The sequence below is a fragment of the Impatiens glandulifera genome, chromosome 4 (genome assembly GCF_907164915.1).
Source record: "Impatiens glandulifera chromosome 4, dImpGla2.1, whole genome shotgun sequence".
Classification (NCBI taxonomy): domain Eukaryota; kingdom Viridiplantae; phylum Streptophyta; class Magnoliopsida; order Ericales; family Balsaminaceae; genus Impatiens; species Impatiens glandulifera.
Genome location: NC_061865.1, coordinates 11,781,621 through 11,807,474, shown reverse-complemented (window position 1 = coordinate 11,807,474; position 25,854 = coordinate 11,781,621). Strand labels below are relative to the sequence as shown.

The 25,854-nt window shown below is 29.0% G+C and overlaps 2 protein-coding genes across 2 annotated transcripts; both read left to right on the top strand.

The window, feature by feature from the left end:
* The first annotated feature begins 7,333 nt into the window (after positions 1-7,333).
* Positions 7,334-8,760, top strand: LOC124934734 (phenolic glucoside malonyltransferase 1-like). Its single transcript, XM_047475245.1, has 2 exons — positions 7,334-7,773; positions 7,849-8,760. Exons 1-2 carry the CDS (start codon positions 7,351-7,353, stop codon positions 8,758-8,760), a joined length of 1,335 nt encoding a protein of 444 aa, XP_047331201.1. The 5' UTR covers positions 7,334-7,350.
* A 7,274-nt stretch (positions 8,761-16,034) lies between these two features.
* On the top strand, positions 16,035-17,576 carry LOC124936060 (malonyl-CoA:anthocyanidin 5-O-glucoside-6''-O-malonyltransferase-like). The gene is made up of 2 exons (XM_047476515.1): positions 16,035-16,488; positions 16,551-17,576. The coding sequence occupies exons 1-2, from the start codon at positions 16,066-16,068 to the stop codon at positions 17,454-17,456; spliced, it is 1,329 nt and encodes a 442-aa protein (XP_047332471.1). The 5' UTR covers positions 16,035-16,065; the 3' UTR covers positions 17,457-17,576.
* Positions 17,577-25,854: the final 8,278 nt, after the last annotated feature.

The window sequence follows — 25,854 nt, the reverse complement described above, 5'->3', positions numbered from 1 at the left end:
TAGCTCTGTGTAAATGTTTTTATACCATCATCATAATATTAATATAGTAAGGACAAGAAAAATATAGATTAAAATAACAAATACAGATTAGATCAAAACAAAATTTGAAAGTATGAAATCAAAAAAAAAAAATTCACTACATATCACATAAACCATGCAAATATTCGATCTTTCACCATAAAACTAACTTTAATAGTTTTAACTTCATTATCAGGGATATGTGTGGATGTACCTACACCATCATTACTATGTATGGATGTATTTACAACATTATAATTATATGTAAATGTTCATGTACCATTATTATATATTTAATATAGTAAGTAAAATTAAATTCATAGTACATAGAAACAATTATAATATTAAATTACCTGTATTTTTTCTTGGCGGAGCATTGGCAATGCCACCATCATTTTCTTTTTTACATTCTCTCTTGTTGTGGACTTCTTGTCCACATTTAGTGCAATGCATCAATATACCCCTTTTAGATATTTTTCTATGAGATTTAGGTTCTTCATGAACATGTCTTATATTCATTTTAGGCCTACCAGCTGATCTTTCTACTTTTGGCGGTAAAATTTTTAAGTTACAATCACTATGCCAAAACTCGTCCCCCCTCAAAGGATTTACTTAAAATGAATATGTTTTCAAGTATGCATATTTCTTGTACCACTGAGAAACATAATATTCTAAAGAGCAATTATTAGCATGATTAATTGGTCGAACAACATGAGCACACAGAATGCCACTTATATTCTTTAGTCGACAAGAGCATCTTTTGTTGAAAAGATCAACGGTATGTCTATGGTTACCTTGGGTTATTTCATAACCTTTACCACCACAAAAGAATATGTGACATTCATGATGTTGAGATTTACTAACTTCAAGCAATTCTTTTGCCTTAAGTGAGATGTTATGGGGCCACTTATGTACTACTATGCGATTCTTAATTCTCTTGTTCATTACATCCCTCCTTATCAAATACAACATAGTGCAAATATATTTCTCCTTAGAAATAAGGATACAAGAGTTAAAACTTTCGCACATATTATTCTTAACAATATCACATTTCGTTGTCTCATGTTGAAATGCCTTTGTCCATTTTTTTCTGGTACATAAATAACTTTAGCAGCAGCCCCATCTATTAAAGTATTCAATTTTAGAATATTGGCATCTAATTGTTCAAGATATGTTGATCTTGCACAATTCCAAAATTGCATTTTAAATTGCATTTTGAGGTCATCATGTAATAGCTATAATAAAAAGAATATTATATATATGTGGCTAAGTGCATGAGTAACACCTCAAAAAGCACTTAAGTTTATATATATAAATAGGTAAAATTTCTATTTCTTTATTTTAGCAAAGAGAAAGTGAAGGATATAGAAATTAGAGAGAGTGGAAGAAGAGAAAGAAAGGTGTTGAGTAAATGAGAGAAATTTGAGAAGAAAAGAGCTCAGGGTTTGATTGAGTTGGTAGATCTAAGGGTTGGTTGGATTAAAGGTAAGAAATCTATTCTTATTACAGTTTAGTTTTATATTAAATATATATATATATATTGTTGTTTCAAGATAGAGATTGTTTATTCAAAATGATTTTTTTTTTTTTAAATATGGATCAAGAATGCATGTGTATTTTGATGATGAATTTGATAAAATGTAGGATAAATGATTCTGAAATTGTTTTGATAAAAGGATAGGTTTATAATAGTTGATTTGAAATGGGTTTTGATAAAATAAGGGTTTATGATTGATGATTCTGAAATGGGTTTTGATAAAAGAATGGTTTATGAGAAATGTGTTTCAAAACAGATTGAACTTATTATTTCGACAGTGAAATGAATTACGATAGATTTGGACTTGAAAATGAAGTTGTACATAATTATGTTGATTGGACTATTTATATTACTTTGGACTTGATCTTGTACTTGTTATCAAATAATGGACTATTTGTGCCTCAAGTGCCGCTTATACTGGTTATGCGTCAACGCAAGACCTTTACGTCTTGGTTGATGGCCCATGCGTCAATGCAAGACCTATGTCTTGATTGATAGCGCGTCAACGCAAGACGCTTATGTCTTGGTTGATGGCTAATGCGTCTATACAAGACCTTCATGTCTCGATAGATGGCTTATTATTAAGTTATTATGATATTAAAGTCACTATCTTGATCCCAGAGCTAATATAAGTATATATATAGATATACGATGTTGTGATAAATAATTTCTACATCTATTTAAGAATTGGTTTTCTATCAAGTTATACATAATTTTTTATCCAACTATAGAAAGATGTGATTCTCTTACTGGGCGTGTTTAGCTCATCCATTTAAATGGATTTCTTTCAGATAAGAACAATGATTAGTTAGAAGGACGATTGGGAAGAAGATGGTATATGCTTAGACTAGCCGGTATAGAAGTTTAACCCTCTCTTTTTGTATTAGTATGGATGTGTAGAAAGTATGTAATATGTAAGGAAAGTTTTTGGTAAGTATGTGATATGTCATCATCTATTTTGAATAAATGTTGAAGGTCTTAGTTTATGGCAAAAGCATTAGGTAAATTTGATGAAAGTATTAGTCTATTTTGTCTATGCTTAAAGATGTTGTTAGCCTAGCATGTTATGTATGGATAATGACATGCGGCGACTGCACGCCTCATTTGTTTTGGTTCGGGGCGTGACACATCACCTCTGAATTTTCTAGACCAATTGGCATACCAATGCATTGCACAAAACCTTTGCTCTAATTCAGGAAAAATAATTTTGATCGCCACTATTAATCCCTGTAATTATACGAAACCATAAACAATTTAAGTATTAAAATAAAATGTAAAATAATATTTTATGATTTAAGAAATTAGATCAAAGGGTTACCTTTTGCATGTCTGACATAATAGTTAAACCAAAACCATCAAAGAAACTAGATCCAATGTCTTTGGATAAGAGATAAAAAAACTAACACCACGATTCTTTGCTCTGCGTTTCAACGAAAACCCATGCAAGAGGGTACATCCGATTATTTTTATCTCGACCAACTACAAATAACAATTGACCCTTAAAAACAGTTTAAAAAAAAAACAGCCTTCCACTCCAATTATGAGTCTATAACTAGCTAAACAACACTTCTTCACCGCATCCAAGCATGCATAAATTCTTTGAAATTGTAACTCATTTGTTTCTTCATATCTTAATAATTTCAACTCAGCTCTTGACCCAGGATTGCTAGATTTTATCTCCTCAATATAGCTAAATAACTTTTGGTACTCTCTCAAACCATCACATTTTAACTTTTGCAAAACAAGAGTTTTGGCTCTCGCAACCTTGGATTGTGTGACTTCGGCATTAAGTTATATCTTACATAATTCCATGAGAACTTTCAATGTAATTGTAGGATCTATTTTAATCTTCTTCTCAAACTTCAATGCAATGAATTGAGCCGTTACTAAACTAATTTTGTTATCTGTATAACAAGTATGTTCTGATTGAATAGTCTTGATCATCCAAGTCTTATCTTTGCTAACCCACATGACCCATGGGCACTTACCATTATTAAATATAGGCTTAATTCTCTTATTGTCAGCATGTATTAACTTTAAATAAACTTTCTTTTCACAACAATATTCTGTTATTACAATTTTCATATCTTCCTTACACTTAAAAGTCATGCCAACCATAAACTTGGTATTCCCACTATCATTGGGATTATAAGTACGTCTTCGACTTGGTTTTCTCATTGGTTCATAAACCAAGTTCTCTAGATTAAAATGATCATAATCAATATCTTCTTTATCTATCTCATATATAAAACTTCCACAACCAGAATCATCATAAGTATTTCCACTCATATAATAACTTTGTTGTTCTTCAATGGGATTTTCGGAATCAGATGGTGGTTGCTCATATATAGAATCTTCATCACTATCTTCTGAAACAAGTTCTTCACACGTTCATTGAATTCTTCTTGTTCAACTTGTACTTCGATTTCTTCTTCGATAACTACTTAAACTTCTTCTACAACTATTTCAACTTCTACATCAGCTTCTTCTTCATCAACTTCAACATTTATTTCTTTTGACAATTGACTTGGCCTACCATCAATATATCTCATGCAATCCTCATTATCAAAATTAAACAGTTTCTTTAGCTCACGAACTATGTAGATTTCAATCTTTTTATAGTCAGCTAAATTTGAAGACACTGATAATACGTCATTGTCATCTTTGATCTATTTAAGCCCCGTTGTTAAATTTTGATGAGGTATACAATAAAATAACTCAATGTTGACCATACTTTTATAGCCAACCTTCGAAGCAACATCAATTATATCTCACATGCACAATGTATTCAAATCAATTTTAAATATAACAATTTTAAATCCATTAACATATTTGGTGGCTTCGTTAGGACTAACATGAAGTGTTCCTCCATGATGTATAATTAATTTATTATCGTTCCAACTGAAAAAAAAAATAATTCAAATATCAATATATACCCAAACATAATAATTATAAGGATAAAGACAATAATGTGTCCTAAAAATAGACTATAATGTTTGAATTCTTCTTTCTAAAAATAGACCAAACAATGTAATTTTTTATCCCAAAATTTTCTCTAATTTATTGTATATAAACTAGATTCTAATTTAAAAACTTCAACTATAGATACTAATAACACGAATTTTCTTCCTTATTGTCTAACTCTATCTACAGAGACTATTCTATCTTCATTGAGTTTACATATTAACCTTTCAATTCGATAATGAATGTTTAAAGTCCAGATTTACTTAAAAGACAACTAGCAATGAATGTTTCCTATATTTAACATATAACATAAGAATCGATCCTAACTGTTAAATATTTATAAATTAACCAACTGAACACTATGAACTATGAAGTAATCTCATTTCAATTAATCTACATATTATCATACTCTTATTTATCTGTAGTGTTCAGTTGGTTAATTTACAAAAATTTCTAAATCTAAATACAAATAAGGACAAACATTTATAAGATAACATAAATGAATGTTTAAAATCCAAATTTGTAGACAAAACTGTTTTTTCAACTCTATCTATATAAGATTCTGTAATAGAAAAATTATAAAAATAATCTAGACATATCTTTCTTCTTCATTGTCCATATTGACGACTAACTGAGGTGAAGTCTTGGATTAGGGCTACGACGGAAAACAAATTTCACAACTAATAATGAAATCTAATTTGAAAAATATTATTTAATTTACTGTCGAACAAAAAATATATTTTAATTTGAAAAACATCATCATCAATCATCAAAATATAATAAAGAACAACAAAAACCTGAAATGCAACCAGGCGAAATGACGAATATCACAGGAAGAGAGAGAACCAATTCATATCATCATCAATCATCAAAAAAACTGAAACAGAACCAGTTCACATCATCATCAAACATCAAGAAACCAGAAACATATGTGAAATTTGCATAGAAATAGTGATGTCATAGGAATAGAAAGAACTAGTTCACATCATCATCAATTGTCAAAAACTAAAACAGAAATAAGAAGTTTGAGTAGAAATAGTGGCGAATGTCCGGGAAAAAGAAGACTTTGTTCACATCATCATCGATCATCAAGAAATTTGAAACAATAATGTGAAGTTTGATTGGAAATTGATCGGATTAAAATGAGAAAAATGATGGACTAATAAGAGATTCAAAGTTTGAGTTTCTATTAGATAGAGTGGAAGAGAAGACTGACAAGAGAAGGGTCTGTTTGTTTTAATAAAATTATAATTTTAAATTTTTTTTTAGAAAAAAGTTGATATTGACATGGCAAATTAATTATACTATGTGTTATTCACCTGTCAAAATATTATGTCAAAATATTAATGAAGTTTATAAATTCCGTCCATTAGGTGTAAATTTGACAACATGGTTAAATGTTAGATGTTAAAATGATATATTTTAAGTTAGTTGATAAATATGAAAAATATTTATAAAAAAAGTTATAAATATGATATTTCTTCCTATTTAAATAATATTGTTTTTTATAACATTAAAATTATTCCGTGAATGTTATAAGAATAAGTTGCTTGTAACACTAAAGTTAAAATTAGTGATAAAATAAAATGACTGAAAAAACTATACGTGATTATTTATAAATAATTTTGTTTAAGGTAAGTTGTTCAAAATTTAGTTATTTGAATAAAAAGTTATTATGAGAATAAATATATAATAAAAATATTAATTTGATATTTTTATTAATAATTTAAATAATATAATTAATTTGTAAATTATTTATTAACTCATAAATTATTTAAAATTAATTTCAAATAACTATCAAACAATATTTTATTTATCTTTAAAAAAAAGAGAAATTTTAAGACATTTTGTTCGTCATTTCTAGTAACCCAAATCAATAAACCCAAATTCTCCATAGAATCCTATTTTGAAGTCTTTGGCTTGGATTATTTACAATTTAAAAAAATAGTTAAATTTATTTTTATAATATTTTTAAATTTTAAATTACAAAAAAATAAAAAAAATTATTATTATTAAAAAATGTATTAATCCAGACCACATTCAAATTTATTTTTAATTTAAAATTGTAGTAAGTCTTAGTGTGAATTAAAGGTCTAAACAATTATTTTAAGGTTAGTTGGAGATAAAACTATCTTAATTAAGTTATATCTCAGTTTTATATTTAATTAAAATTGAGATAATAAATTCTTTATATAGATAAATTTACTGAATTTATCATTTAAAAAAATAAATTTAGACAATCATAGATTATTTATTAATATTTGTTATAACTCTCATTAATTATTATTATAATCATTTTTTTTAAATGTATAAAATAAAGTAAATGATTTTATTTTTATTTGATACAAAAAAAAATGTGATTCAAATATAAAATAAATATTTAAGTAAACATTTTTGATAAAGTTATTTAAAAACTATTTATCAACTTTTTTGAAAATAATAAAATTATAACAAATAACATCAATTATTAATAAAGCAGTAATTTAAAAAGAATAAATAATTAATGGGGATTGTGATAATCAAATTTAAAATATCCTAATAAAAGAGAAAGTGATCTTTTAAAATTTTAATATATAAAAAGTATAATTAAATTAGATTTAAAAAAATATTAATAAATAAAAATGTGAAAAAAGTGTTTTTTTTTTATATTATAAATATTTGGATAAATATTTATAATATTTGGATAAGCATTAGTAATATTTGTATTTTATAATAGTTTTTGAGAAAAAGTCAAATATTACCTTATAAAATATGCTTATTAAAGTTAAAGTGTAATAAATTTATAAAATCTCTTTCTTGAACCCATTATCTATCTCTCTCTATCCAACGTGATGAAAGTGATAGAGGTATACAAGGTAGCTCCGGCACCAAGTACATCGCCGGCGGCGAATATCTCCGGCGATTACTTTCCTCTCACCTTCTTCGATGCAGTCTGGCTTAGATTCCCACCTACCCAACGTGTTTTCTTCTACGAAATCAAGGATTTATCGTTCTCTGTTTTCTCAGACGACATTCTCCCCAAGCTCAAACATGCTCTGTCTCTCACCCTTCAGTACTATCCCCAACTCGCCGGAAATCTTACGTGGCACCCCGTCACCGGTAATCCGGCTATCCGTTTCGCTACCGACGATGACGGGATATTTCTCACTGTAGCAGAGTCCACCGCCGACTTTCATTCTCTCTCCACCCACGATGTTAAGGAAGTCAAAGACTTGCATCCTCTGTTGTCGGATTTCCATGTTTCCGAGAATCAGGTAAGTAAATCCTAATTTAATTCATTAGTTAAAAATTACATCTTTCAAATAATAATTATTGAGTTTCATTATTAGGCAACGGTAATTTCTCTACAAGTGACTCTCTTCCCTGGTTCTGGATTCTCCATCGGTTACACCGCCCACCACGCCGTCCTCGACGGCAAGAGCGCCTCCATGTTTATCAAGTCATGGGCCAAACTTTGCCACGTCGGATCCCTTCCGTCGGAAATGACGCCGGTTCTAGAAAGATCCTTGATCAACGACCCTTCAGATATTTGCACGATTTTCACCAATATATGGAAGAAAATGCCTCCGGAAGGAACCTTCCACCTAATGGAAATGAAACCTGCGCCAGGATTACTCCGAGGAACATTCCGACTAACTCGAAAACAAATAGGTCACATAAAGAGCATAATAAACAGCCCGGTTTCTAGTTTCACTGCGGTTTGTTCATATATATGGACTTGTCTAGTTAAAGCTGAGGGGGATATTAAACATGAGAATGTTCTTCTCGGAATCAACATGGATTGTCGAGCACGATTGAATCCTCCGATTCCGGTTAACTACATTGGGAACTGTGTAGCGTTTAGGATGGCAACGGTAAAGGTTGTATCTTTGGAAGGGGGAGAAGGGTTGGTGACGGCGGCGGCGGCCATTAAAGAGGCGGTTGGAGGCTTGCCGGAAGGAGTGGTGAAGGGGGCAGAGAAATGGTTTTCGGATGAATCTGCAAAGGTGTTTGCTGAACAGAAGATGTATGCTATCGGTGGGTCGCCATTGTTTAGGTTGTACGGGGCAGATTTCGGTTGGGGACGGCCGACAAAGGTGGAGATGGTTTCCATTGACAAGAGTGGAGCTTTTTCTCTTTGTGATGATAGAGATGACAATGGAGGGATGGAGATTGGGATAGTTTTGAGTAAGCCAAAGATTGAAGCTTTCTCGTCAATCTTCTATGAAGGGCTTGATGAAATTGAAATTGGTAATAAATAGTATGGTCCTAATTTTTCTTTATACAGAGGTTTTACTTCTTACTATTTATCAGGATATCTCCCCAAAACTTGGTTACAATTTGGTAATAAATAAAACTTGGTTGACAATTTGGTAATAAATTAGAAAAGCATCTCCTTCCCTTCTTTTACAAATTTGATTTTCCCAGCCCCTCTTACATTCCCATACTCTCTAGCCACACTCACTGTTCTTTAAAAATACCTATTTATTCATACTACTTTTATATATTTATATTTATTATTTTATTTACTTTATTTATTTAAATTAACTTTACTTATTTAATTTAATTATTATATTTTTCTTATTCATACAATTTAATTAATTATTTTTATCTTTTATTTCTATTTTTTTATTTAATATTTTTTATATCGGTAATATTTATTTTTGTTTTCTTATTTCTGTTAAGAATTATTTTTTATTTTAAAAAAAATATTAATTCATTTACTTTAAATCTTATTTGTTATAATTTTTTTTAGTTATAAACAATGATAAATGAAAATATTAATAAAACACTAAAAAATATTTTTTTTATTAAATCTATTTTGACAAGATACTGATGTAATTTGATTAGAATTTAGGACAATATTTAAATTTAAATTTTGGGTCTATTGAAATAGTAAAAAAAAATTCTTTTTATTTTAATAATATAAAATTATATATATATATATATATATATATTGTATAATATATATTTTTTATTTAAAAATTATTAAAAAAATTAAATATAAAACTTTTTTATAAAAAATATTATGCAATGTTATCGTATAAAACATTTTATTTTATTTAATTAATTATTAATAAATAATATATTAAAGATTTTATCTTAGATAGATAATTTTATTTATAAATAAAAAAATTAAATCATTCAACTATTTTAAAATATATATATATATATAATTAATATAATAAAATATTAAATATTTATATTTTATTAAATTAGGATATACTTTAATATTTTATATATTTTAAAAAAATTATAAGATAAAAATAATGATATTTTGTATTTTTAATTAAATAAATAAAGTAGAAATAAATATATTGAAAATTAATTATATTTAATGATAAGAAAACTTAATAATTAAATAAAATAAAATAAAATAAATATATAAATATGGTTTGGATAAATATATAATTGAGAAGTAAGTGAGGGATGAGGCATGGAATGGAGATGTTAGGGGGGAAAGCATCTCCCTTCTTACTATTTATCAGGATATCAACCAATATTATATATTTTTGTCATTATGATAGAAAAGAGGACTTATATTTATTAGTGTTCTTCTAAATGACATATCATGTGAGGACTTCACAAAAATTAATTATTTTATAAAATAAGTTAAAAGTAATTAAGAGAAAGAAAAGTCCACATATTTTGTAAATATTTTATGAAATTGATAAAAAATTGAACATAAATTTTGAAATATTTGACCTCAGTTATTAGTCTAGTTAATGAGATGCTTTTTTCACATTGTTCTCCATCTATGTCATGATTTTATTAAATTTTTTTAATCATAATATTTGTTACAAGATAAAATTACAATAATGAATAGAAGAAAGTATTTTAAAATTATATTTTTTAATATCTAATTTATTTATTTAGGAAAAATTAATTGGCCCTCTAATTACTCTGATAGTTAACTTTTAGTCCTCAAATTATTTTTTAAAACAAATTGTCCTTAAACTTTTAGAAAGGTCACAATCACCTTTCCCGTCAACTTATTAGTTAAACTTTTAACCTTAAAATATTATTTTTTATATATTATTTTTATCATTAATCATTATTTTATATATATATATATATATATATATATATATATATATAATTATTAAATTCTTATATATACAATATATATAATATTATATATATTTTTTATTATTAATTTTTATATTTATATAATTATTAAACTTTTTATATAATATATAAATAATATATATATATATATATATATATATTATTTATTTATATCTATATCTATGGGAGGAATACTAAATATATCCTTGATGTTGGGTCTATTTCCTAAATATATACATGATCTAAAAATTTGTTGTTTATATACTTAAAAGGTAAAACTTGTCGAATTTAATTAATTAAACGGTAATAAAATAACGGCCTTAAAAATTTTCCATGTGTGAATCAAGAAGGTTACACGTGGCTTTAATTTTTTATATAATCAATACATAAATTAATATACCACTATTTATCTCTCCTTCCTAATAACTCTTCTTCTCCACAAACTCTCGATTGATAAACATTGCATTCCTCCACAATCTCTCCCCCATTGACAAACATTGCATTTCTCTAAAACGAATATAATACAGAAGGAGACATCTTTACTTTATGTCTTTTTTGGCTACTACCTCTTCTCTTTATTCGGTCTCATTCTAATTAGACACATTCTTTAGGGTATGAAGAAAAATTACATATTTTGTTTTCAATTAATAACAATAATAGAGATTGACAGTTGATAAAGAAAAGAAGAAGATGAAGAAGCTAGAACTAAACATGCATTTTAGGGTTTGAATATAACCACAAAACAGGGGAAAGGAGCCTTAGTACTAAGCAAATAGAGTTCCTCAATGTTTGAATATATATATGCTCAATGTATTTATTATTGTTTTGTTTTGTTTAGTTGTGTTTATTATCGTGATTGATATATAAATTAGAATTATGTTGGACTTTACAAAAATAAAGAAAACATGTTGAGTTTACATGAAAAAAATATTAAAAAAATAATATTTAGGTAAAAGAAATTGATAGGAAATGATTTACAAAAATTGGAATAAGTAGATTCTTTACTATGTTATCTTAATGTTAATTATTTTAAAAAATAATTATTTATTGTAAAATATTATTTGAACATAAGAAAAGTACCTCACTAGTATAAACATATCAAACCAATTCTAACAAATAACTAAAATCAAAATAATCATATAATTGGCTTGATCTTTATTCTTTTGTTTTTTTTTCATGATATTTAAAAAAAACTTGGTTGAACAAAATTATAAATCATTTTTTTTTTTGTTGATTAAATATCAAAATACCCTTATTCTTTTAATCTATTTGAAAAAAAACTATTTTAAATTATTAAATATTATTTTATTATAATAAAAAAAATAAAAACTTAAAATCTCAAATATAAAACAATCTCTAATCAAATATTCTTGTCATTTTCTCTCAAAACAAAAATATAATAAGATTGGGTAGGCTTAAGCACATGACAACAAAGTTGGATTGGAAAACAAATACCATCCCGATCAATCAATTATTGATCTACCAAAAGCAATTAAAATTGTGTAAAATATATATTATAACTATTTTTAATATATAAATTATATAAGCTAGTATATTTTGTTTAAAAATTAAAAATAATTTAACTTATATATATATTTTTGTTTAATATTGATTATAAAAAAGGTTTATGTAAGAATACAATAACATTATTTTTTTTTAATTTAACCTACTCTTACCATATGTTAAAATAATATAATTTTTTTTTTATAACATTACAGTTATTTAGTGAGTATCTAAGTTATTTGTAAAGTTATAATTGCTGATAAAGTTATTTAGTGAGAATAAGGATAAAAAAACATTAAATTAAATGAATGAAAAAACTATATATGTATAAATAATTTTGTTTAAGGCAAGTTATTTGAATACAAAGTTATTATGAGAATAAATTAATAATAAAAATATTGATTTGGTATTTTCATTAATATTTTAAATAATATAATTGATCATAAATTATTTATTAACTAGAAAATTATTAAAACTAATCTGAAATAGCTATATCAAACAAGGTTTTATTTTATTTTTTTAAAACAAGTCCTTAATTTTGAATCATTAATGATCCTCAGGGCTGGTTTGGTTTATAATATAATTAAAAATAAAACAAAACAAAAAAGAGACATTTTGTTTGTGAGGACAGTCTTCATTTTTAGAACCCGCAATCAATCAATATAAACCCAAATTATCGTGGACCTAATATTTTGAAGTCTTTAAGTTTTTCTGGCTGGGATTATTTACATTTTAAAAAAAAATCAGCCAAATTTATTTTTATAATATTTTTTTTTGAAATTAGAGAAGAATTAGTCTAACGTACCACAGTCAAGCATTCCCGCTTAAAATTAAAGCGATCTCAGATAGAATCAAACTCCGACCTTTGGTCTCTTAAGATAACTCTCATAGGATACCTTGATTTGTTAATTTTTATAATATTTTAAAATATTAAATTACAAAATCATTTTAACAAATAAAAATTATTAATAAATTTATTAATCTAGACCACATACAATTTTTTTTTTTAATTTAAAATATTAGTGGTCCATGAATATTTTAGTGTGAATTAAAGCTCCACACTTATTCTACTAGGAGACACTAGTCGAAGATACAAATTATATTAATTAAGTTATAATTTAGTTTCCTATTTAATTAAAATTGATTTAATAAATTATTTATATAGATAAAATCACTGAATTTATCATTTACAAAAAATAAATGTAGGAGAATCTTATATTATTAAAATAAATGTAGGAGAATCTTAGATTATTAAAATTAATGTCTATTATCATTATAAATACCATTTTTTAAAATGATAAAATAAAAAGTAAAAATATTTTTATAATTATATAAAATAAATATTTAAGTGAACAATAAATTAAAAAATAAATAACTTTTTACATTAAATTATTAAAAAGTTTTTAATCAACTTTTCTTAAAAAATAAATAAAATTATATCAAATAACATCATTATTACAGCAATTTTAAAAAGAATAGATGATTGAGATTGGGATAGTCAAATTAAAAAAAAAAAAATAGTCCTATTAATAGAGAAAAATTATCTTTTAAAATATGAAAAATATAATTAAATCATATAAAAAAATTAATTTTATGTCTATTCCCATCTCTAAATACCTATTAGACGTCTCCCATTTTTCTTTGTATTGTGGATCATCATAAGTTGTTTGCATTATTTTCTAACTCTTAACAATATTTTTTTTTTCTTTTTATTTTCTAGCTGCTTTTATTTTTGTGTGCTTATATAATTATTCTCAAATTAATTTTCTGCCTATTCCCATCTCTAGATGCATTTGTAGGTTTGTGTGATTGATACTTGGAACAATGTTTCAATATCATGTGATGTGGGTTGGATAGATTTTCCAAAAGAAAATCTAAGAAAAAAACAATTTGTCAAATTTTGTAGGGTTGGATATAGATTTTCCAAAAGAAAAAAAAAACAATTTGTCAAATTTTGTAATGTCGTAATTATATTGAGGAAGTTTATATTAATCTTTCTTAAGGAGCGTTTGGTTAAAAAAATATGAATAAAAATAGGTTCCAAAGTTAAATCCTACACGACTTTTTCTATTTTGTCCGTTTGTTATTGTGTATTTATTGACCCTACCATTCGAAAAACATATCGTTGCAAACATATTTTATAATAAAATTTACTCAAAAGTTCTATTAAGTTGTATTGTCTTTGAATAGTTTTTTATATCCATTAGAATCTTTCACATAATGTCTTAACTAACCATCAATATAGAGATTTAAAAATTGGCTTTGGTATGTTTTACCATAATAGGTAGATAGGAAATCTGGGTTGTTTTGTTTGAGGAGGTTGGTTAGGGCTGTTTGGTTTCAAGAAATTAAGGTTGACTTACAAAATATAATTTTAAGCATGTATAGAAGATTATTTTTAATATAATATGACCCGGGATTGCACCTACTATTATTGTTTTAATTTTATTATGACTTTTTTTTAATTTCGATTTTGAAAATTCTCACAGTACCATTTGCAATAAGTTAAAATTGGTGATAAAACTGAAAACTATATGTGATTATTTATAAATAATATTGTTTAAGGCAAGTTATTTAAAATTTAATTATTTGAATAAAAAGTTATTATGAGAATAAATATATATAAAAAATATTGCTTTGATATTTTTATTTATAATTTAAATAATATAATTAATTAGTAAATTATTTATTAATCTCAAATATAACTCTATCAAACCAGGCTTTATTTTATTTATTTTTAAAACAAGTACTTAATTTGAATCATTCAAAGTTGATTTCGGCAAAAAATATTTATCTATATTGTTTGAAACTGACATTTTTTTTTTCTTGCATATAAAGTATATACTAGGTGATAGAGACAATTACGTAACTTCATTGAAGACTAGTTTGATTTATAATATAATTAAAAAGAAAACAAAAAAGAGAAAAAAGACTTTTTGTTTGTGAGGACAATGTCTTCCTTTCTAGAACCCCTATCAATAAAACTCAAATTCTCAACTTTTTGTTTGGCTGAGATTATTTACAATTTTAAAATAAAAATAAAAATAAGAAAATTTATTAAATTTATTTTTCTCACTCAATTTCCCTCCATGTCATTTCTCATATTAAATTAAAAAATAATTTAAAAAAATAAGAATTATTAAGAAATTTATTAATCAAGACTACATTCATTTTCTTTATTTATTTTAAAAAAAAGTTAGTGGGAGTCCATGAATATTTTAGTGTGAATTATAGGTGGACACATATTCTCTTTGTAGAGAGTAGTTGGAGATAAAAATATATTTATTAAGTTATATTTTAGTTTTATTATTTAATTAAAATTGAGATAATAAATTACTTATATAGATAAAATCACTGAATTTATCATTTTTAAAAATAAATTTAGACAAAATCTTATATTATTTAGAAACTAATATTTGTTATTATTGTCATCATTATCATAATTTTTTTTTTTAAATTGATAAAACAAAAAATAAAAATAATTTTATTTTGATTTGATACCAAATATGAGATCAATTATACAAAATAAATATTTAAGTGAAAAATAAATAAAAATAAAATAAAACTTTACATAAAATTATTTAAAAGGTTTTAATCAACTTTTTTTCAAAAATAAATAAAATTAGATCAAATAAGAACATTATTACAGTAATTTTAAAATGAATAGACGATGGGGATTGGGATTTGGGATAGTCAAATTTTAAAAGAGAAAATGATATTTTAAAATATGAAAAATATAATTAAATTAGATAAATAAAAAAACATTAATAAATAAAAAAAATGAATAATATAAGGTGTTTTTTTAATATATATATTTTTTTTAATCATTAATAATATTTGGATAATGATTTGTAATATTTAGATAATCATTTTTGAGAAAAAGTAGAAAAAATTACTTTATAAAAATATCTCTTATATTTTGGAAGTGTAATAAATTTATAAAATCTCTTTCTTTCCAGCCATTTAATTTTATTTTTCTCTCTCAATCCAACTTGATGAAAGTGATAGAGGTATTCAAGGTAGCTCCGGCACCCAGTACATCGCCGGCGGCGAATATCTCCGGCGATTACTTTCCTCTCACCTTCTTCGATGCAGTATGGCTTAGATTCCCACCTACCCAACGTGTTTTCTTCTACGAAATCAAGGATTTATCGTTCTCTGTTTTCTCCGACGACATTCTCCCCAAGCTCAAACATGCTCTGTCTCTCACCCTTCAGTACTATCCCCAACTCGCCGGAAATCTTACGTGGCACCCCGTCACCGGTAATCCGGCTATCCGTTTCGCTACCGACGATGACGGGATATATCTCACTGTAGCAGAGTCCACCGCCGACTTTCATTCTCTCTCCACCGACGATGTTAAGGAAGTCAAAGTCTTGCATACTCTGTTGTCGGATTTCCATGTTTCCGATAATCAGGTAAATTCTAATTAGTTACAAATTAAATCTTTCAAAGAATAATTATTGAGTTTCATTATTAGGCAACCGTAATTTCACTACAAGTGACTCTCTTCCCTGGTTCTGGATTCTCCATCGGATACACCGCCCACCACGCCGTCCTCGACGGCAAGAGCGCCTCCATGTTTATCAAGTCATGGGCCAAACTTTGCCACGTCGGATCCCTTCCGATGGGAATGACTCCGGTTCTGGATAGATCCTTGATCAACGACCCTTTAGATATTTGCACGATTTTCACCGAAAAATGGAAGAAAATGCCCCCGGAAGGAACCTTCCACCTTATGGAAATGAAACCTGCACCAGGATTACTCCGAGGAACTTTCCGACTAACTCGAAAACAAATAGGTCACATAAAGAGCATAATAAACAGCCCGGTTTCTAGTTTCACTGCGGTTTGTTCATATATATGGAGGTGTCTAGTTAAAGCAGAGGGGGATATTACAAATGAGAATGTTCTTCTCGGAATCAACATGGATTGTCGAGCACGATTGAATCCTCCGATTCCGGTCAATTACATTGGGAACTGTGTAGCGTTTAGGATAGCAACAGTAAAGGTTGTATCTTTGGAAGGGGGAGAAGGGTTGGTGACGGCGGCGACGGCCATTAAAGAGGCGGTTGGAAGCTTGCCGGAAGGAGTTGTGAAGGGGGCAGAGAAATGGTTTTCGGATGAATCTTCAAAGGTGTTTGTAGGTCAGAAGATGTATACTATTGGTGGGTCGCCGTTGTTTGGGTTGTACGGGGCAGATTTCGGGTGGGGACAGCCGACAAAGGTGGAGATGGTTTCCATTGATAGGAGTGGAGCTTTTTCTCTTTGTGATGATAGAGATGACAATGGCGGGATGGAGATCGGGATAGTGTTGAGTAAGCCAAAGATTGAAGCTTTCTCGTCACTCTTCAGTGAAGGGCTTGAAGAAATTGGTAATAAATAGTATGGTCCATGGATATGTTTTCTTGCATTGTTCTATGTTATGGTGGTGTTAATTTTTTTTAATCATATTATTTGATACAAGATAAAATTACAATAATGAATTGAAGGAAATGATTTTTTTAATATTATAAATAAATCTTTTTAGAGTATACACTTGTATAATTATCTTATTTATATGTATTAAATTATTATAACCAACTATTATAACTTTATTTAGAGGTATAGAATAGAAGTATATGTTATATATTAATAGAGAATAATTATAAAGATATAATAGTAAATGATATAACAAAATTAAATTATAATAACAAGATTGAGTAATCAACATAGTAAATATATTTTTTTAGGACAAATTACCTGGGTGGCCCTCTAATTAGTCATCGCTTATTTTTAGCTTTTAAATTATTTTTTAAAACAAATTGCCCTTTCAACTTTTAGAAAGGTTACCGATGACCCTTCGATTAACTTTTTTATTAAATATAACGATTTAAATTTTATTTTATTTTATATATATTATCATTAATCATTATTTTTATATTTATATATATAATTATTAAATGTTTATGATAGGATTGGTGGTACCAATAGAGACGGGGTCTAGATATTAATAACAACTCACGATAAACGATTCGATTTTAACTCTGTTAAAAGTTAAAATCTGTTTCTATTCTTCACAAATCTTTCGAACTCTTGAAACGATTTCAAGTGCGAAAGTGTTTGTCGGATTTAAAGCTTTGAACCAATGAAAGATGAATGCCAGAAAGTAAAGAACACATGGAGTTATTTATGGATGTTCGGAGCAAACTCTCATACGTCACCCCTTCTTCCACAACCGGAAGGATTCACTAAATTTTTGAATCAAATACAGTTTACTGATCTAGCTAACACTCTGTTGAACAGAACAAACTCTTTTCAACTTACAATATTAAGAACAATATTCATTCAGCTAGACAATTTTTGATTCTTTCTCTCTTGAACTTGGAAGATGATAGAAATCAATAAGTGCAAGAGTAATTCGGTAAGACAATAATATGAACAGAGTAACCAGTAAAGTAACAAGTAATTCAGTCGTTGTCCTTGAGCATCTATTTGTAATAGAAGGACACCAACAGTCGAATCTTCTTCATGGACACATGACAAACGTCCATTGGAAGGCCGCCCAAAGAACAAGAGTACAATAGACTCTGAGCAAATGGATCATGGCCGTACCGAACAGGTAATGCGCCGAATATTCTTCTGAAAATGTCTTGTACAGGACAAACCGTTGGAAGGACACTTGCGTACGCGACGTTCGTTCATTGGATACAATTAGCTGGTTTGTCAGACTGCACAAGAGTGAGTGGAGTAGAGTAGCAGACAACTAATTGATCATGGGTATATGCTAACTTCAAACGGCTGCTGAAGCGAGGCATTAACTGTGTTCCATTAGACTATCTAGTCTGAGGGAGTTAGTCGTCAACGTCTAATAGCGTGTTCCATTAGACTACACGTCTAATGAAGTTAGACAGCAACGTCTAACTACGCATCCCTTTAGACTTGTCTGAAGGAGTTAGACGCAAATGTCTAACTACGTTACCCATTAGACTACCACGTCTAATGGAGTTAGACTACAACGTCTAACTATATATAACTTCAGACTTGTCTGAAGGAGTTAGACTGCACGTCTAACTATGTCTCTGTTAGACTGCACGTCTAACTACGTATCTATTAGACTACACGAGTAATTACGTATCTGTTAGATTGCACGTCTAACTATATATCCGTTAGACTGGACATCTAACTATGTATCTATTATACTGCACGTCTAACTACGTATTTGTTAGACTGGACGTCTAACTACGTATCACTTCAGACTTGTCTGAAGGAGTTAGACTACACGTCTAACTACGTATCTGTTAGACTGCACGTCTAACTATGTATCTGTTAGACTGCACGTCTAACTACGTAGCACGTCTAATTAGCTTGCTTAGACCACGTCTAAGTTAACAAAGTCTGATGCACCTGCATAGAAACAATTAGACGACTTAGCTTCATTCATATTCGAGATTTAATCGCAATTAAGTTTTAATCATAATTAAATTTTAATCATATATCATCAAAATAAAGTTGGTATAAAATAGATTTATTCTCTTAATTATTTTAAACAAAATAATTTGATCCAACAATTTCCCCCTTTTTGATTATTTAAGTTAAATGATCAAAATCAGATGAGTTCATTTAATCCAGAAAACTTTCCCTTTTTGATGGTGTTAAAATTTAAATAAAAGATTAAAAAGAATAGACGCAATCGATAAGAAGCAAAGCAGTAACAAAATATCATATATTTAAAATATTTGGGGAAATAAATAACATAAGCGAAAAATTTCCCAAGGACAAAAAGATTGGGTCTTTTCTTATCCCTTTCTATCCTTAGTTCCCCCTGGGCCTAATGCCACTTCTTTTACTTTCCCCCTTTTTAACATCATCGGGAGATGGATTCCTAATGATCTCTTTTGGCCAGAAGGATCTCCCGATTTTTATTTTTGAGCTTAATCCTTTGAACTCTAAGATTATACTCAAGAACGTTTTGGTAGGTCAAGACTCTAAAAGATTTGATGAGAATCCCAGGTCCCCTCAGAGCGGACTTTAGTTTGTCAGTTTCGACAGGAACAAGAATCTCATCACGATAGGTGTCGGAAAAGGCAAGTCTCATTTCGGATAAGACTTCTTCAGAGGATGTTGGGAACTCTGAAAGTTTCTTTGTAGGAAGGAGTCTTCAGTGAAGGCAACAATATCATCAAAGATCTTGGATACGACAAGCCTGTTGTCTTATAGGCCTCCATATTTAAAGAACTCACGAACCTCCTGTTCGTACATAATGACGGGGGCTTTGAGAAAATTTTCAAGGCCCGAGGCTTTTAAGGATTCGAACATCGTGACCATCTCCGGAATGATTAAGATAGACACTGAATCGAAGTCTATCTGAAGAGTAGATGGCGCTAAGGAACTCATTTTGATAAGTTGAAAGAAGAACTTAGAGATTCAGAATATTAAGAGACACGAGAGGATTTCTTAGAGAGAGCACTAAGATAGATATTCAAGCCCTTGAATATAACTGTTCTTTTATAGAAGAAAACTAACGCATGATCATTAATCGTAATGATTATACGAACCGTCAAAAACATAAAAATATATTCCCAAGAGATGCATCAATTAAGATCAGCCACATTTAAGAATAATCTTGAAAGTTGGTCATTAATGCAATACGTGTAGTAAAGGAATATTAGAGATTTTAGTTATTCTTTTAACATTGAGAGACACTTTTCTTCAAGTTATTGAAGAAATGACTTTTCGATTTTTGGCGAAAATAGTACATAGACATTTAATGTAGCAGTGGACAACTGTCCCATTAGCTTGAGGATGAACAATCCAAGTCCACACGTAGTTAGACGTTTCAACTTACTGTCTACATTCGATGCATCTAAATTGGATAGGCGTCTATTAGATGTCGACGTCTAATCACACATGTCTTCTAGACAACCAATAGTCTATTAGACTTCATGCGTCTAATTATGCATGAGCAACACGTGCTAGACGTGTGTCTGGTTAGACGTTAGCGTCTATCTACGCTAGTCTTATAAACGTCTAAACGTCTATTAGACTTAAGAAGTCTAACCGCGTAGGTTTTAAACTAAGACATTCCAACCTGGAAACATAGACTGCTTAAGTAAGTATACGTCTAAGTAGATGCATTCCTTAGACTACTGATCCATTAAACAGATTGAGACCTCTATCTACACGAGTCTGTCTAGTTACATTTAAACAACATGTTCCCCCTCAATTTATGCATGATCAGTTCAAATAAACCAGTCGAGATCAACAAGCCCTAAAATATTTCTAAAGTAAGAAAACTTAGTCTCGGGTAGTGGCTTCATGAACACGCCTGCCACTTGCTGATCTGTTGGAACATATTCAAGGCAGATATGCTTCTAACTGACATGCTCTCGGATGAAATAATGTCTGATTTCAATATACTTTGTCCGAGAATGCAGAACTAGATTGTAGGTGATAGCAATTTCACTTGTGTTGTCATAGAAAATTGGAGATTCTTTAGCTTCAATTCCATAATCCCTCAGTTGCTGTTGAATCTACAAGAGTTGAGAGAAATAACTTCATGCTACAAGATATTTAGTTTCAGCTGTAGACGTAGCAACTGACGTCTTCTTCTTGCTGAACCAAGAGATCAAACGATCACCAAGAAACTAACAAGTTCCACTGATGCTTTTTCGATCAATCTTGCAACCTGCATAATCTGCATCTAAGAAACTCTTTAGATTGAAACTCGAATCCTTTGGATACCACAGTCCCACATTTTGATTCCCCTTTAAATATTTCAAAATACGCTTAACAACAATAAAATGAGATAGTTTAGGATTAGCCTAGAATCTTCCATAGACACCAACAACAAACTGAATGTTTGACCGACTAGCAGTAAAATAGAGCAAAGAACTTATGAGTCCTCTATAGGCAGTGATGTCAACACTTTGTCCATCTTCATCTTTGTCTAACTTGCTTGAGGATCTCATTAGAGTGGCTGCAGCCGAGCAACTCTCCATTCCAAACTTCTTTAACAATTCCTTGGTGTATTTGGCTTGGTTAATGAGGGTCCTTGTTTCAAGTTGGCGAACTTGAAGACCTAGGAAGAAGGTTAATTCTCCCATCATACTCATCTTGAATCTATTCTGCATCAGCTTGGCAAATTTCTCACATAATTTGGGGTTAGTTGATCCAAATATGATATCATCAACATAGACTTGAACAAGTAGAATATGAGAGTCTTTTACAAATTTGAACAATGTTTTGTCAACTGACCCAATAATGAAATAATAATTAAACAGAAACTTAGTCAAAGTATCATACCAAGCTCTTGGAGCTTGTTTCAAACCATATAAAGCTTTGTCATGTTTAAAAACTCCACGATGTCCGAATTGTCAACAACCTGTTGAACCGAAGTTTGGACATCTAGTTGATTCTCAACCGGATCAACCACTTGATTAGACGGATAATCCTTTTGAACATGAGCTTCATCCTCACTATCAGATTCAAGACTTGCAGATTCTAATCTGTTAGCAAGTTCGATGGGATCAATAGAATTGTTTTCAACAGATTCATCACAAACAACATTGAAGTATTCCTCAATAGTTTGTGTACGATTATTGTACACTCTAAAAGCTTTACTAACTGAGGATTAACCTAACATGATTCTAGCATCTGCTTTAGCATCAAAAGTGGTCAAACATTCTTTCCCATTATTGTGAATAAAACACTTACACATAAATACTCGAAAGTAAGAAATTGTAGGGATTCTTCCATAAAACAGTTCATAGGGGTTTTTGTCAAAGCGTTTGTTAATTATTGACCGATTTTGTGTATAGCATGCTGTGTTTATAGCTTCTACCCAAAACTTCTAAGGAACACCTAAGTCGGCAAACATTAATATCGCTGCTTCCTTCAGAGTCCTTACTCTTCTCTCAACAATATCATTTTACTGTGGAGTTCTGGCATTAGACAACTCGTGTCTAATAATAGATTCCTCGAGATATGAAGTTAGGCGTCTGTTGGTGAATTCGGTTCCCCGATCACTTCTAATTCGAATAATGCTTAAGGATTTTTGGTTTTGAATTCTTCTAAGGATCTTAATCAAATTCTCAGATATCTAATCCTTAGTTTGCAAAAAGACAACCCATGTAAATCGTGAAAAATCATCAATAATGACTAGGGTGAATCTCATTCTTCCCAAGCTCTCTACAGGAATTGGACCAAATAGATCCATGTGTAAAATTCCAAACACCGGTTGGACTGAGATTTTCCTTTACTTTTGAACGATGATTTGCTCTGTTTGCCTAACTAGCAAGTAGGACATACTTTGTCATTTAAAAACTTCAAGTTGGGTAAGCCGAAAACCAAGTTATGCGAACAAATGTTGTTAATGATTTTAAAATTGAGATGATTCAATCTCTTATGCCATACCTAGTTTTGATTAGTTTTGGTAATTATGCATATGGGATTAGATATTTCAGTTTTCCAGTTCATTTTGTAAGAATTTTTTACCATGCTTCCTGTCAACAAGACGTTACCCCGTTGATCCTTAACTAATCATGCATGAGTTTGAAAGTCAATAGAAAATCCTTTATCACACAATTGACTAATACTTATTAGGTTGTAGCACAAGTTTTCAACAAGTAGCACGTTGTTGATGGTTAGATCACCATGGATAATCTTACCCTTATCCATGGTCTCGCCTTTGCGGTTATCCCCAAAAGTGATCTTAGGACTTGAACATTTTGTTATATCAGTCAGAAGTCGTCTTTCTCCAATCATGTGTTTGTAACATCCACTGTCCAAATACCAAACTGAATCTTCTAGACAGTTAACCTACATAAATGAGGGATAAAAGAGATCGATTAAGATTGGTGATGGGGTCTTTATCTATTCCCAACGCATTTTACAACAACTAACCATAATACACCATTTTTTATGCATTTATCCTCGGTTAAAATTCTTCGATACATTTTTTTTATATAATATATTAAAAATTCATATTTTATAAAAATTATACTTTAAATTTTTATAAATGTAATAATTTTATTAATGATTTAATATATTTATATGTATTTAATAATATTTTAAATGGAGAATCATTTGAATCCAAATATTATCCCAATCAAGTCAACCTAGGAAATAATCACAAGGAAATTCCAATAGAAAATTGTGTGTTTAATATGTTTGATATCATAAATATATATATAATTTTTGTTTAAAAATTAAAATTAGTTTAACACATATATTTTATAATATTTTTTTTTTTGTTTAATATTGATTATAAAAAAAGTTCTATAAGAATAAAATAACATTAATTAATTATTTTTAATTTAACCTACTCTTAGTCTATTATCATATATTTGAATAAGGGAAGAATATCTAGTAAATATTTTTTATATTTATTATCTAACTTAAAATATATCATTTTAACACATAACTTTTAAAATTGTTGTCATATTTACACCATAATGGACGAAATTTATAAACTCTTTTAATATTTTGTCAAGTGGATAACACATTGTATAATTAATTTGCCACATCAATATTCACTTTTATTTTTTCTTTAAACAAAATTAAGAATTGTAATTTTATTAAAACAAATAGAGTCTCCTCCCAGTCTTTTTTTTTACTCTCTAATAAAATTCAAACCTTCAATCTTTTGTCTCTCATTTTTCTCATTTCAATTCGCTCTATTTCTACTCAAACTTCACATCTTTGTTTCAGATTTTTTATAATTGATGATGATGTGTACAGATTCTTTTTATTTTCGGATATTCGCCACCTTTCCTACTCAAACTTCACATTTATATTTTCGTCCTTCCTCGGCTGTCTGGTCCCGGAATATCGTCGGAGTGGATCTCCTCTGGAGCGTCTCTCTTCTCCATTGCAGTTTATCCGAAGGCCAATCACAAATCTAGTTGAATCGACAATTTACACAAAATATTTTTCCTTTGTCTTTTCCCCCCGCTTAAGCTTGGCTCTATCGTGACGTCACTCCTCCATTAGGAGTGGCATCGTGGATTCCTTCTAGTCGTTGGGTAGCTGTCGATGCTTCCTATTCGAGACTATCTGCGTGTGTCAAGTCTGCTATCCGTGACGGGCTTCCCTTCGTCTGGAATCGCGACAGGCTGATGTTCGCCTTCTGGAGTCACGACCTGTTCGTATTCATTGAAAACGGGTTCTTCTACTTCCTTCTTGCATTTCAAATTACAATGAGGTAGGATTTTGGTCTTATCATTTTATTCACATCGCGGGGTGCAATTAGAATTATGGATTATATCCATCATATTCGCTGCTTTGATCTTGAATTCAGTAATTCTCTGTTTTGTGATTTTGATACTGAAATATAGTAGATACTATTACTATTCTGTTCTGAAATGGGATAACTGTTATTGTTTTCTGAATCTGGTTGTATTACAACATAAACTAATAATCCAATTCTAATTGTTAGCCCTCGTTAAGGTTACATAGCTATTGATGTGTATACAATAACCTTACCTGTTACATGGCTGTTCTGGTTTCTTGATGATCGATGATGATGTGAACTGGTTCTTTCTCTTCACGTGATATTCGTCATTTTGCCTGGTTGCATTCTAGGTTTTTGTTATTCTTTATTCTATTTTTATGATTGATGACGATGTCTTTTAAATTAAAATCTATTTTTTGCCGATTGTAAATTAGATAATACTATTCAAAAGAGATTTAGTTGTTAGTTATTGAAATTTTGTTTTCTGTCATAGCCCTAATCCAAGACTTCACCTCAGCTAGTCGTCAATATGGACATTGAAGAAGAAAGGTATATCTAGATTATTTTTACA

Bases quoted from the DNA above. Each gene is read 5' to 3' on its own strand.
- LOC124934734 (XM_047475245.1), top strand. From the start codon at position 7,351: ATGAAAGTGATAGAGGTATACAAGGTAGCTCCGGCACCAAGTACATCG. The intron at 7,774-7,848 runs GTAAGTAAATCC...TTTCATTATTAG, and splicing joins TCCATGTTTCCGAGAATCAG to GCAACGGTAATTTCTCTACA.
- LOC124936060 (XM_047476515.1), top strand. From the start codon at position 16,066: ATGAAAGTGATAGAGGTATTCAAGGTAGCTCCGGCACCCAGTACATCG. The intron at 16,489-16,550 runs GTAAATTCTAAT...TTTCATTATTAG, and splicing joins TCCATGTTTCCGATAATCAG to GCAACCGTAATTTCACTACA.